The sequence below is a fragment of the Lithobates pipiens genome, unplaced genomic scaffold (assembly GCF_037356315.1).
Source record: "Lithobates pipiens isolate NorthernLeopardFrog02 unplaced genomic scaffold, aLitPip1_a1.2 Scaffold_8, whole genome shotgun sequence".
NCBI classification, from domain to species: Eukaryota; Metazoa; Chordata; class Amphibia; order Anura; family Ranidae; genus Lithobates; species Lithobates pipiens.
Genome location: NW_027507903.1, coordinates 168,405,112 through 168,419,013, shown reverse-complemented (window position 1 = coordinate 168,419,013; position 13,902 = coordinate 168,405,112). Strand labels below are relative to the sequence as shown.

Here is a 13,902-nt window from a genome sequence, read left to right as displayed (position 1 = left end):
CGTTGGATAGTAAAACATTTTTTCTTCTGCCAGTAAATACCTTATACAGCCCACTTCTTGTTTCTTGTCTGGTAAAAAGCCTAGGCTTATGACATCATGCACAGCTCTCTTTCTCGTGGGAGTTTGCCAGGGAGGGAGGGGGATGAACCATAAGAGTACCAATAAGATCTGCAGAGCTGGAGGTGTGCCTCTGTGTGTCTGCGTAAATCCAGGAAGTGAACAGGCAGCAGCTTCAGCTGCCCACTGTTAAAATGGATGCAGCCAGACTCGGTGGAGGGAGATTTCTGTAGTATATTTGGCAAGTACAGAATCACAGTATATATAAAATAATAACCAATGTGGTTGGAGGGAAGCTTCAGAATGGCAAAGATGTTTTTATTACAAATTATGTGAGCAGACTGCAGTTCCTCTTTAAAAACAACATTTTTTTTCCATGTATTTATAATTTGCGAGGAATAAAGACAGAGATTTTCTTTAAATTAAAGCTGTCAGGACTTGGGACTGGCATGCAGCTTTTGAAATGTTAGCAGCACCGCCTTGATATACACATGCTTATTTCAAGTCCACATCACCAGAACCTTTAAAATAAGTTGGCAATTACTACTCCCATATTTCTAGCCTGACATCTCTTTATAATGAAAGTTCTCACCACACTCATATAAACATTTTTTCTTTTAAAGGGTCAGACATGTAAAAAAGAGTAATGTGACACAGAACAATAATGATACAGTGTCGTTTTATCAGCCAAATGAAGCCATCTTTCAACGGCATTTATCTATTGGACCCGAGGAAGATACATATACAGTTCTTAATCTGGCTGTGGCTGTAAGTATGAACAATTAAAGAAGAACAATAGACAAAGCTTATTTTTTTCATTTTGGATAGAGTAAGGGAGATTTATAACCCCTGCTAATTTTCTTCTATCTGTGTCCCATTGGGGAGATTTACTTTCACTTCCTGCCCTGTAGCCAAACAGGAAGTAAGAGGATATCCCTGCAAATTAAGGGAATTCGCTTTCATTGAGACCCCTTTCACACCAGGGCGTTTTGCAGGCGCTATAGCTTTCACACTACAGCGGTGCGCTGGCAGGACGTCAGAAAAAAGTCCTGCCAGCAGCTTCTTTGGAGCGGTGAAGGAGTGGTGTGTTTACCGCTCCTCCACCGCTGCTCCCCATTAAAATCAATGGGGTAGCGCTGTAATACCGCCGGCAAAACGTTGCTATTGTGGCGTATTGCCGGCGGTTTTAACCCTTTCGCTGCTGCTAGCGGGGGGTAAAAGTGCCCCGCTAGCGGCCGAAACGCGCTGCAAATCCGCCACAAATCCGGCGGTAAAACGACGCTAAAAATAGAGGCGTTTTACCGCCGACGCAATGGGCGGTGTGGTGTGAAAGGGGTCTAAGAATGGTAAACATGACAAATAGAGAGGGTGGATCTCCCTGTAGCGGCCATAACCCGTTGCAGGGCGGCCTTGACTTTACGGGCTTACTAATTACCTTCCCCGGTCACTTCCACGAGCTGCGGTGTCCCTCCAAGCTGAGAGCACACCCGGACACCTTGAATCCTCCCTCAGTTACTGCGTCTCGGACCAGCCGGGTCCGAGACTCGGGAACAGACAGATCCCTACCCAAGACCAGACAGGTCTATCAGGGGCCACTGACAGGAACATGTTGTGGGGTGTCGAACACCCCATGACTGGGACCCCTCACGGGACTACCCCGGTCCTGGAACCAGAACAGACCACACGGGTCTCACAAACAACTCTGGATCCTCGAACACGTGACCCACACCCCCTTAAGTACCCCTTCCCAGACTCCCCAACGGGCCCCGGCACTCCCACTGATTGGCTCCAAGAAGGCCGATACCTAAACATCCAACCAGACCTGGTTCCGGTCTGTCATGTGCACCTCACCGTTCACATGACCAGGCAGAACTTCCAAACACAGCCTGGCCAGACTGGTGTTAAGGCCCATCTACACAATGAACCCTCAGAACCTTTATTGTTCTGAGACCAAAAACTAAATTTACATGCGTATGACATTTGATCCCAAATGTCATCCGCTACATCTCTATTGGGGCACAGACAACAATAAAAACCTAACAGGTGTTCTAATCCCACTCCACTTAAAATAATATAGTTTTGCTTTTAGTTATACTTTAAGCTACCAATGTAAAGATGTTATATATATATACGGGTTCATCAAAGAGTTTCGTCACTTTTTTTAATCTATTTTTATTAAGAATTTCAAAAACAAAATACATCAGTTTTACTAAACTTCAAGGTCAGCTGGCATGCCAGACAGCAGACAGACTAGTCACATGACACTCTCAGACACGACCAATTACTACTCCTCTCGCCCTCATCATTTCCAATGAAAATATAAAAGTGCAGAAACTTTTTGAAGACACCTCGTACAACAAATTTAGGAATTGTTCAGCACTTCAGATAGAGCTAACACTATATGCAACACAGGGATAATCAGATGCAAATAACACTAAAATCATGGGATAAGTTCACTTTTTGCAGGTGAAAAATGTGATTTTATTCTTTTTTACACCGGAGCCTGTAAAGCACTGCATCCGTGATCAGCAGATTGCGAGTGCAATGCCAGGTTCCTGCAGGCTCTCAGTCCACTGTCTGCCTGTACATGGGCAGGCAGTTACTGAACTGCAGAAATAATCAATTAACTATGAGGATGCTCACCAGAGCCCTCAAGTCTATTGAGAGCTGCAAGCCATCAGCCGCGTTGGCCAATTGTATTTGTAGTTCATTCATTCACTTTACTCCTTGAATGAGTGACACGGCCTTGTGGCCTAGCTATGCACAGCCACACTGTTTTTAAATTGTGACTTTGGGTACGAGGTCGAGGAGAAGATCACAGGGAGGAGGGATCGGGGGAGAGGATGCAGGAGCTAGAACATGTTTCATGTTCCACCCTAAATATGGTCAGGTATGAACATAGCTCACTGTAGAGGAATGAAAAAAAGATGGCACACTGGCCTAATGCATTATCCAACAAATATTTATTAAAAATGATAAGGCAAATAAAACTACTCACAAATGTAGGTAGTATGCTTGCACAAAGAGCTACTAAAGGTGACAGCAAACTCCAAACAGAGCCCTGGCCTGTGACACCTTCGAAACACGTCAGCCAGCAGATACCCTGGTGAGGTCTCCCTCAAGCTGGAGGTTCCGACAAAGTTTGCAGTTTGTTGCCACCTTTAGTGGCTCTTTGTGCAAGCATACTACCTATACTTCTGAGCAGTTTTATTTATCTTATAATTTTTAATAAATATTTGTTGACTAATGCTTTGTTTGGGTCTCTGGCCAGCCAGCAGAGGAAGAAGAAAAAGACTTTTTGGGACATTTTTATTTTTTTATTTTTTAATAAAGGACTCGTTCCAAGGTGTCTATTGTCGTTTTTACCATTTGCACACTTTTTTTGTGAAATGGTAGGGGTACATTTGTACCCTGTTACCATTCCACACAGGGGGGGAGGCCGGGATCTGGGGGTCCCCTTGTTAAAGGGGGCTTCCAGATTCTGATAAGTCCCCTGCCCACAGACCCCCACAACCACTGAGCAAGGGTTGTGGGGATGAGGCCCTTGTCCCCATCAACATGGGGACAAGGTGCTTTGGGGGGCTACCCCAAAGCACCCTCCCCATGTTGGGGGGAATGTGGCCTGGTACGGTTCAGGAGGGGAGGCGCTTTCTCATCCCCCCTCTTTTCCTGTGGCCCTCCAGCTGTTGCGGAACTACATGTCCCATGAGGGACTCTGACATTCACAGACATGACTAGGCATGATGGGAATTGTAGTTCCTGAACAACTGGAGGGCCATACTTTGGAGACCCCTGTAGGTGAAAGAATGTCTGCTTTGCCACTGGCCCCCTTTATTGTTTATTTCATTATTATATATGTACCTTTGTTTTCAGACCAGTTAAATGACACTCAGGGTTGATTACATCTTTGCCACTCTCCTAATTATTACTGTGAATGTAAAAAGTTGTGGTTATGCCTCCTCAGGGGGCAGGTCCATGAAGCCCTGCATTCACAGTATATTTTAAGTCAGAATCGTTCAACCCAGAATTACTGTGGGGAACAGCACTGGATTGGTGGTGAGCACTGATGGAGGACTATTTCAAAATACCCACAGAGTAAGGCTTTAAGCTAAGTCTGTCTGTTTAGTAAATCAACCCCACTATATCATACTTTATTTAGGCTATATTCACACTAGCAAGTGTGCCTGACAACGACTATATACAAGAGCCCCATCATGGATTAGCCATGTGAGGCAAAACCGTTGAAGCAAAATGTAATATTTTCATTTAAAAATATTTATCTTTTTGCATTTCTACAGTTAATGAATACCACCAGTTCTATTAAGATCATTAAATCAATGAATTACCATAGACTGCTCAATTTCTTTTTACTGATCACCTACTATTATTTGTGCACATCAGGCTGCCCCCGACATGTTTCCGTCCGTTTTGGGAGTGATAAACGCTGCCATAAAGTCTTCCAATTCATCATTGTTTCAACTCAGAAGTGTGAAGGAGTTACTGTGGGGCTACAGAGATCCATTCTTGGAAAAAATACCAAATTTCCTCTTACCAGATAAAAACACTGGAGTATTCTATCCGGTAAGTATAGAACTAGTATATAAAAATTTATGATAAAGCTGTACAAGGGTCTAAATGCAAGTGTAATAATTTTAATATATTTATTTGTGGTTCCGCAGACCAATGATTCTATGTTCATTTAATAAGCCCCCTATTGTAAATCCTACTATTAGTTCGAAAATGAGGCAAGCAGATTCAAGTAAGTTATAGAACAGTGATGGCGAACCTTGGCACCCCAGATGTTTTGGAACTACATTTCCCATGATGCTCATGCGCTCTTCAGTGTGGTTGAGCATCATGGGAAATGTAGTTCCAAAACATCTGGGGTGCCAAGGTTCGCCATTACTGTTATAGAACAAACGAAATTTTAAAGCTTACATATTACTGCTTCTATCAAAACTATTATCACACTAACTTATGTAGGTGTGTCAGTGTGTGTTTTTGTGCGTTTAGTAGAGTCATGATAAAGGCAGCCTTTTCTTTTAAATGGGCTACCCTATACATGAAAATCGATTTTAGTAGAATCATCACATTAACAAGGTGTGTTGGGGTGCCATTAAGAGTTAATGAACTACAACACCTGAAAAAGCAATGCGTGTTTTTATACACTGCGGAAAAATGCACAATTGTGTGTGCGCAACCGCATTGCACAAACGTGAACCTGGCCTTAGACACCAGTCTAACATTGTTCTTTAGCTGTATGCACTAAAGACCATTCTGGTTGGCTACGTCAACAAAAATCGCAAGAAAATGTGTGATACCCATATTCATCCTTCCTGGGCATCAATTTTGCAACAGAACTGCAAAAGGTGAGATGATGTTATATTTTATGAGGTCTGCTCTGAGAATAGTGGGCCACCCTGAAGCAAGTTACTTCCTACTAACTTACTCTCTTATCTTTTACATAACTCAGGTTCACAACAAGCTCCTGATTCTTTGGCAAGCAGTGGGACAAGGCAGGGATGGATTTTGTTTTTTATTGTGTGCCAAGTGCTTTACTGAACTGTAATCATCAAAAGCATTACCAGTACATTTAGGATAAACTATTTTTTTTAGGGCTGCACTAAGGAAATGCATATTAAAAGGTCTACTGTAAAGCTAAATAGAGGACCTTGTAAATTATAGTAAATTAAAAAGGAGGGCCACCCTAAAAAAAAAAAAAAAAAATTGCATTAAAATGCTCCTAAAAATGTGAAAAAAAATAGAAAACATTTTTTTTTTAGCTTACCAGAAATGGCTGTTGCCATGCAGATCGTCCTAATCTGCCACTTCCTACACCGCGGTGATCTTCAGTCTTCTCCTCCTCGTGTTGTCTTCTGGGGAAGGTGATGCAGTGTGTTCTGGGAACTGTGTGTGTCCCAGAACGCCGCCGGCCATTCACAAAGCGCAGCGCGACTCGCGCATGTGCAGTAGGAAACAGGCAGTGAAGCTGCAAGGCTCCACTGCCTGTTTCCCTTAATTTGAGTGGTGGCACCGGGTCCCGTCCCGATCCGATGGACGAATCGGCCTTGGGCGGGCGACACTGCGGGCACTCTGGACAGGTAAGTATGCTTATTAAAAGTCAGCAGCTACAGTGTTTGTAGCTGCTGACTTTGAAAAAAAAACATTTTTTTAACCAGACCTCCTCTTTTTGTTTATTGTTTATACAGTAACATCAGTCTGTATATACAGTAAAGCATGCTTGTCATACTCATTGTGGAACCTAAATGGTTAATCCTCGGCATTGAAAAAAAACGCTGTTTGATCTTGTATGCACAGATGCTCCTCTTCTTCCACTGACTCCAGAATATGTACGGATAATACAGAGCCTTTGGAGCCAGGTTGCACATGCTCAGTTTGGTGTGTATTGCTAGAGAGTTTTTTTTATTTTTTATTTTTTTTGGGAGAGTGCATGTGATCAGCACAGGGCCAATCAGCACTGTCCAGACAGAGGCTCAGGGGTCCTGGATCCTGATAGGACAGCTCAGCGCAGTATGAAAACTCCTCCTATAAGCTTTACCAGGAACTGATAGAAGTTAAAAGATTTTTTACATATTGATGAGGAGAAAACATATTTAGCAGTTTATATTTACTAAAATAATTGTATTTCCGTGTTCTGTGTACTGTGGGAGACCAGATATAGTAAATGCAGGGTCCGGGGTTTAGTAACACTTTAAGTTTATTTAAGTTGACTGTGTAAACCCTCACTTATTTTATTTGCTCCCTTTTAGATGGCTGGACGGTTAGATATACCATTTAATGTGTTTTGTTAGATCTATTTGATACATGCAAAAAAAAATACCCATTTCTCTCTGTAGCTGCTGACTTTTAATATCACGACACTGTCCATGAATCCAGCTCTCGGGTGATGCCGCCACCATCTCTTGTATGGGAAACCGGCAGTGAAGACTTGCGGCTTCACAGCCGGCTCCCAACTGCAAATACGTGAAGCGTGCTGCGCTTTGTGAATGGCCTGGTGAAGGGGGAAGGAGGAGGAGGGCCCAAATTCTGCATTTCTTCGTCGTGGTGAAGTCACCCGGAAGTGAGAACGGGTACCTGACCTGTCAAAACCAGGTGCCCGCTCCCCCCAAATGGTGCCATATGTGGTAGCCGAGGGGGGAAGGAAGCCAACAAGTAGAGCTTTCCCTTTTGGGTGGAGCTTCACTTTAAGTTCTTGTTACAAAACCTTTTTAGTGTGTGTTCGTTCTTGTCTTCTAAAAATGGCAATGATTGCTTTAATGTTTGAACTAATTATAATTTCTTACCTGCAGTACAATGGAACAATGGACGGGCCTTACACAGTGTATAACGGCAGGAATGATATCAGTAGAGTAGCCATAATTACCAAATATAAGGGAGAAAGGTAAATATTGTAGTATTCTTTGCTTTGTTTGCTACTAGATGTGTCACATTTGTGAAGTATAATGAACAACTATATTGTTAGACTGTTATAAGACTCAAAAAGTAAGGTGTCTTAAAGCTTCAGTCATATCTCTTAGGCCCCTTTCACACTTGTGTGAATTGTCCTGCAACTTAAGACTGCAAAGTCGCATGATAAGTTGTACCCCATTATTTCCAATTAAGACCATTGATATCAGTGCGACTTCAAGTCGGACCAACATCAAAGTAGTCCCTGTAATACTTTGGTCCAACGTTGATGCGAGTTACACAGGCATTCCCTGAAATCACGGAAAAATCACATCAAAATCGCATGACTTTGAAGTCGCGGTAGTGTGAAAGGGGCCTTACATGTAATGAAGGATATCCCACATTGTGCTGACAGCAGGATCCTGAAGAAATCTTCATTGCAGGAGTGCCTGTCCTCTTCCTGTCTCTGAACTTCTGATACAGCAAAAGTTAACAGCTTTGGCTCTTCAGGCAGAACAGCATTACAGATGACCCATGGGACCTGTCTGTGCATGGGGAATACTGTGACTGATCAGACTATTCCATACTCACAGATAGTGCTACAAATGTAATCAATGAAAGAATGGAGGTGAAAGAAGGAGGGGATGGGTCCCCTTTGCACCATATGTACAGTTGTTCTGCTTTTTTAGCTAAACTTCAGGATATATATTCATATAATCAACTCTTCTGGGAAGTCTGTCCACAAGGTTTAGGAGTGTGTCTATGGGAATGTTTGACCATTCTTCCTGAAGAGCATTTGTGAGGTCAGGCACTGATGTGGACGAGAACGCCTGGCTCAAAGTCTCTGCTTTAACCCTTTCATGACTAAGCCTATTTTTGGCATTTGGTGTTTACAAGTTAAAATCCATATTTTTTGCTAGAAAATTACTTGGAACCCCCAAACATTATATATATTTTTTTAGCAGAGACTCTAGAGAATAAAACGGCGATTGTTGCAATATTTTATGTCACAAGGTATTTGCGCAGCGATGTTTTAAAAGCAACTTTTTGGGAAAAGGGACACTTTCATGAATTAAAAAAAAAAACAGTAAAATTAACCCAATTTTTTTGCATAATGTGAAAGATGATTTTTGTGGTTTGACGACAAAGTACGGTACCTAAAAATCTCAAAAGGCGACGCTTTAAATTTTTCTTACGGTTACCAGGTTAGCGTTACAGAGGAGGTCTAGTGCTAGAATTATTGCTCTCACTCTGACAATCGCGGCGATACCTCACATGTGTGATTTGAACACCGTTTACATATGCGGGCACGACTTCCGTATGCGATTTCTTTGCTTCGCGAGCTCGCGGGGACGGCGGGTCGCTTTAAAAAATTTATTTTTATTTTTTTATTTATTTTATTTATTTTAAAATGACTAAATTGTTTAAAAAAATAAATAAATTTGATCACTTTTTTTGCTGTCACAAGGAATGTAAACATCCCTTGTGACAGTAATAGGTGGTGACAGGTAGTCTTTATGGAGGGATGGGGGGTCTAAAAGACCCCCCACCCCTCCTCTACACTTCAATGTATTCAGATCGCCGAAAACGCCGATTCTGAATACCGTATATCTTTTTAAAACCGGCGCCATTGGCAGCCGAGTAAACGGGAAGTGACATCATGACGTCACTTCCGTGTTTACTATGAGGTGACTGGAATGAAGCCGATTACGGCTTCGTTCCAGTTCCTCCCCAGCCGCCTGAGACGGCGGAACTTGAATCGGTGCTCCCGATCGAGCGGGAGCACCGGTAACAGCGGCGGGAGGCGGCGGGAGGTGGCGGGAGGGGGGACGTCCCCTCCCGCTCCTCCGGCATAACAGCCGAGCTGCTTTTAGCCGCATCGGTTGTTATGCCTGGATAGCCAATCACCAGCTGAAAAAAACGGTACAGGGATGATGCCTGCAGGTGCGGGCATCATCCCGGTATACCCCCGGAAGCCGAGTACGCACATCTGCGTACGATCGGCGGGAAGCGGTTAATTCATCCCAAATGTGTTCTATTGAGTTGAGGTCAGGACTCTGTGAAGGACAGTCAAGTTCCTCCACCCCAAACTCACTCATCCATGTGTTTATGGACCTTGCTTTGTACACTGGTCCAAATAATTTGGTGGAGGGGGATTATGGTGTGGGGTTGTTTTTCAGGGGTTGGGCTTGGCCCCTTAGTTCCAGTGAAGAGAACTATTAAGGCATCAGCATTCCAAGACATTTTGGACAATTTTATGCTCCCTACTTTGTGGGAACAGTTTGGGGATGGCCCCTTCCTGTTCCAACATGACTGCGCATCAGTGCCCAAAGCAAGGTCCATAAAGACATGGATGAGCGAGTTGAAGGGGGGAGGAACATGACTGGCCTGCACAGAGTCCTGACCTCAACCCAATAGAGCACCTTTGGCATGAATTAGAGCAGAGACTGCGAGCCAGGCATTCTCATCCAACATCAGTGCCTGACCTCACAAAAGCACCTCTGGAAGAATGGTCATACATTCCCATAGACACACTGCTAAACTTTTGTGGACAACCTTCCCAGAAGAGTACAAGTTGTTATAGCTGCAAAGGGTGAGCCAACTCAATTTCAAGCCCTACAGACTGGGATGCAATTAACTTTCATGTGCATGTAAAGGCAGGTGTCCCAATACTTTTGGCAAAAAGTGTGTGTGTGTGTGTGTGTGTGTGTGTGTGTGTGTGTGTGTGTGTGTGTGTGTGTGTGTGTGTGTGTGTGTGTGTGTGTGTGTGTGTGTGTGTGTGTGTGTGTGTGTGTGTGTGTGTGTGTGTGTGTGTGTGTGTGTGTGTGTGTGTGTGTGTGTGTGTATATATATATAGATATATGTAAGATGACTTAAGAGACACATTCGGGTTTTAGTGATCTTATACTGTAATAAATCCCCCAATAGTGCAGCCGGCCCTGATAATTCTTCCCTATTCCAGCGATTTTCACTGTGCTGCCTTGCCTGGCGCCACACATCCTTTCTTCTAAAATCATCATTGCCAGGCAGTGTTAATTTTGACAACAAATTTTGATTTAGTTTTAGTCATAGTCTGTTTTAGTCATATTTTAGTCATCTGAATTGTTTTCATTATAGTTGTATTTTAGTCGAGCAAAATCCCCAGTACATTTTAGTCTATTAAAATCAAATGGGTTTAGTTAACTTGTAATGCATTATTATTCTCCGTTCACACTGAATCCAACTTTGAAATTGTGCGACTTCGCTTTAAGTCATGCAATTTCAAAGCTGCAGGTCAGTGCAACTTCTGGTGCTACTTGGCTGACATCTGTGCAACTTCATGCACAAATGACTATGCAAGTTGTACCTGAAATCACAAAAAATAATGCAGGATCCTTTTTTTCAAATTGGTGCAGCACTGCAAAGCAGGAGTCATATTGATTTGAACAGTTCCATTGCCAACAATGGGGTGCAACTTGTCATGTGATTTGGACCTGTCAAATCGCATTGCAAGTCGCACCGGTGTGAACAGGGGCTTAAACATTTCTCTAGAATTGCCAAACTCATTATATACTCCTGGACTAAAAATGTAATAGCATTAATACCGTAATAACATTAATTATTATTATTATTATTATTATTATTATTTATGGCATTAAGGTTTGAGCATGCACTATTGACACAGATTCAGCCAGTGTGATAGATAACGTCTTTATAAATAAAACCAAGTTTCATAAAGAAATAAAAATATTGCTTTTTGACAAACAGAAGTGTAACTTTAAACTTTGAAAAAAAATAGAAGAAATAAAACGGTATACTCTATTGGCTGTAATGCTATTGCACATATTACCTGAATATATTACCTACATTAAATAATAATAATATTTTTTTTTTTTTAAAAAGACAAGCCTTTTTCTTCTTTGTAGCAGCAGCAGCTTAGTAAATGTCCCCTACGTATTCTTATGTGGTAGTGCAGTGTTAATTTTGACATCAAATTTCAATTTTGTTTTAGTCATAATCTCTAGACTAAAATGCAATTTTAGTTTTAGTCATATTTTAGTCATCTGAATTGTTTTAGTTTTAGTTGTTTAGTCATCTGAATTGTTTTAGTTTTAATCGTATTTTAATCATCTGAATTGTTTTAGTTTTAGTCATATTCTAGTTCACTAAAATAATGTTAATTTAGTCGGTAAAAATATTTTAGTCAACGAAATTAACACTGCTGTCAGGTCTCTCCTAGACAAATGTTCCTCATACATACAAAAAAACAAAACAAAACAAAATATATATATATATATATATATATATATATATATATATATATATATATATATATACTGTGTATATACAGTGCCTTGTGAAAGTATTCGGCCCCCTTGAACTTTTCAACCTTTTGCCACATTTCAGGCTTCATACATAAAGATATAAAATTTGTATTTTTTGTGAAGAATCGGCAACAAGTGGGACACAATTGTGAAGTGGAACGAAATCTATTGGATTTTTGAAACTTTTTTAACTAATAAAAAAATGAAAAGTGAGGCGTGCAAAATTATTCGGCCCCCTTGCGTTAATACTTTGTAGAGCCACCTTTTGCTGCGATTACAGCTGCAAGTCACTTGGGGTATGTCTCTATCAGTTTTGCACATCGAGAGACTGAAATTCTTGCCCATTCTTCCTTGCAAAACAGCTCGAGCTCAGTGAGGTTGGATGGAGAGCGTTTGTGAACAGCAGATTTCAGCTCTTTCCACAGATTCTCGATTGGATTCAGGTCTGGACTTTGACTTGGCCATTCTAACACCTGGATACGTTTATTTGTGAACCATTCCTTTGTAGATTTTGCTGTATGTTTGGGATCATTGTCTTGTTGGAAAAAAAAATCTCCGTCCCAGTTTCAGGTCTTTTGCAGACTCCAACAGGTTTTCATCCAGAATGGTCCTGTATTTGGCTGCATCCATCTTCCCCTCAATTTTAACCATCTTCCCTGTCCCTGCTGAAGAAAAGCAGGCCCAAACCATGATGCTGCCACCACCATGTTTGACAGTGGGGATGGTGTGTTGAGGGTGATGAGCTGTGTTGCTTTTACGCCAAACATATAGTTTTGCATTGTGGGCAAAAAGTTCGATTTTGGTTTCATCTGACCAGAGCACCTTCTTCCACATGTTTGGTGTGTCTCCCAGGTGGCTTGTGGCAAACTTTAGACGAGACTTTTTATGGATATCTTTGAGAAATGGCTTTCTTCTTGCCACTCTTCCATAAAGGCCAGATTTGTGCAGTGTACGACTGATTGTTGTCCTATGGACAGACTCTCCCACCTCAGCTGTAGTTCTCTGCAGTTCATCCAGAGTGATCATGGGCCTCTTGGCTGCATCTCTGATCAGTCTTCTCCTTGTCTGAGCTGAAAGTTTAGAGGGACGGCCAGGTCTTGGTAGATTTGCAGTGGTCTGATACTCCTTTCATTTCAAAATGATCGCTTGCACAGTGCTCCTTGGGATGTTTAAAGCTTGGGAAATCTTTTTGTATCCAAATCCGGCTTTAAACTTCTCCACAACAGTATTACGGACCTGCCTGGTGTGTTCCTTGGTCTTCATGATGCTCTCTGCGCTTTCAACAGAACCCTGAGACTATAACAGAGCAGGTGCATTTATACAGAGACTTGATTACACACAGGTGGATTCTATTTATCACCATCAGTCATTTAGGACAACATTGGATCATTCAGAGATCCTCGCTGAACTTCTGGAGTGAGTTTGCTGCACTGAAAGTAAAGGGGCCGAATAATTTTGCACGCACCACTTTTCAGTTTTTAATTTGCTAAAAAAAGTTTAAAATATCCAATAGATTTCGTTCCACTTCACAATTGTGTCCCACTTGTTGGTGATTCTTCACAAAAAATTAAAATTTTATATGTTTATGTTTGAAGCCTGACATGTGGCAAAAGGTTGAAAATTTCAAGGGGGCCGAATACTTTCGAAGGCACTATATATATATATATATATATATACAGTATAAATGCATAATAGGTTTAAAGTGATTGTAAAGTTCTATTTTTTTTTTTTGCATTAGGCCCCTTTCCCCGTGTACGGACTCCACTTTGCTCAGCAGGGATCGCTCTGTTGATCTCCACTGAGCAGGCAGGTGACAGGTCCATGTCCGCACACTGTGCAGGGATGGACCTGTCAGAGCTCTGCTCTCCTCTATGGGGGAATCGGATGAAAATGGACCGCCTATCCGATCCGATCCGCCAGAAGGATGGAAAATAGGGTTTCCACCTGTCTGTATTTAGCAGATGGGAGCGGCTCAGATGTCAGTGGACATGTCACCATTAACATTCGTCACTCCATAGACCTGCATACAGCGTCCGTTCAGGTCCGCCTAAAAAACTGACAGATGGACCTGATAGCTCCGCCCGTGTGAAAGGGGCCTTAAAATTAACAAACAGGTTATACTTAATCTACTCTA

General features: G+C 42.0%; 1 protein-coding gene across 1 annotated transcript in view; it reads left to right on the top strand.

Moving 5' to 3' along the window:
- CD36 (CD36 molecule (CD36 blood group)) overlaps window positions 1–13,902 on the top strand; it is a 68,196-nt gene that overhangs the window by 15,446 nt on the left and 38,848 nt on the right. The window contains exons 3-5 of the mRNA XM_077474327.1: window positions 681–825; window positions 4,459–4,638; window positions 7,368–7,459. Coding sequence (XP_077330453.1) covers window positions 681–825; window positions 4,459–4,638; window positions 7,368–7,459 — 417 coding nt within the window. The remainder of the gene's footprint in view (window positions 1–680; window positions 826–4,458; window positions 4,639–7,367; window positions 7,460–13,902) is intronic.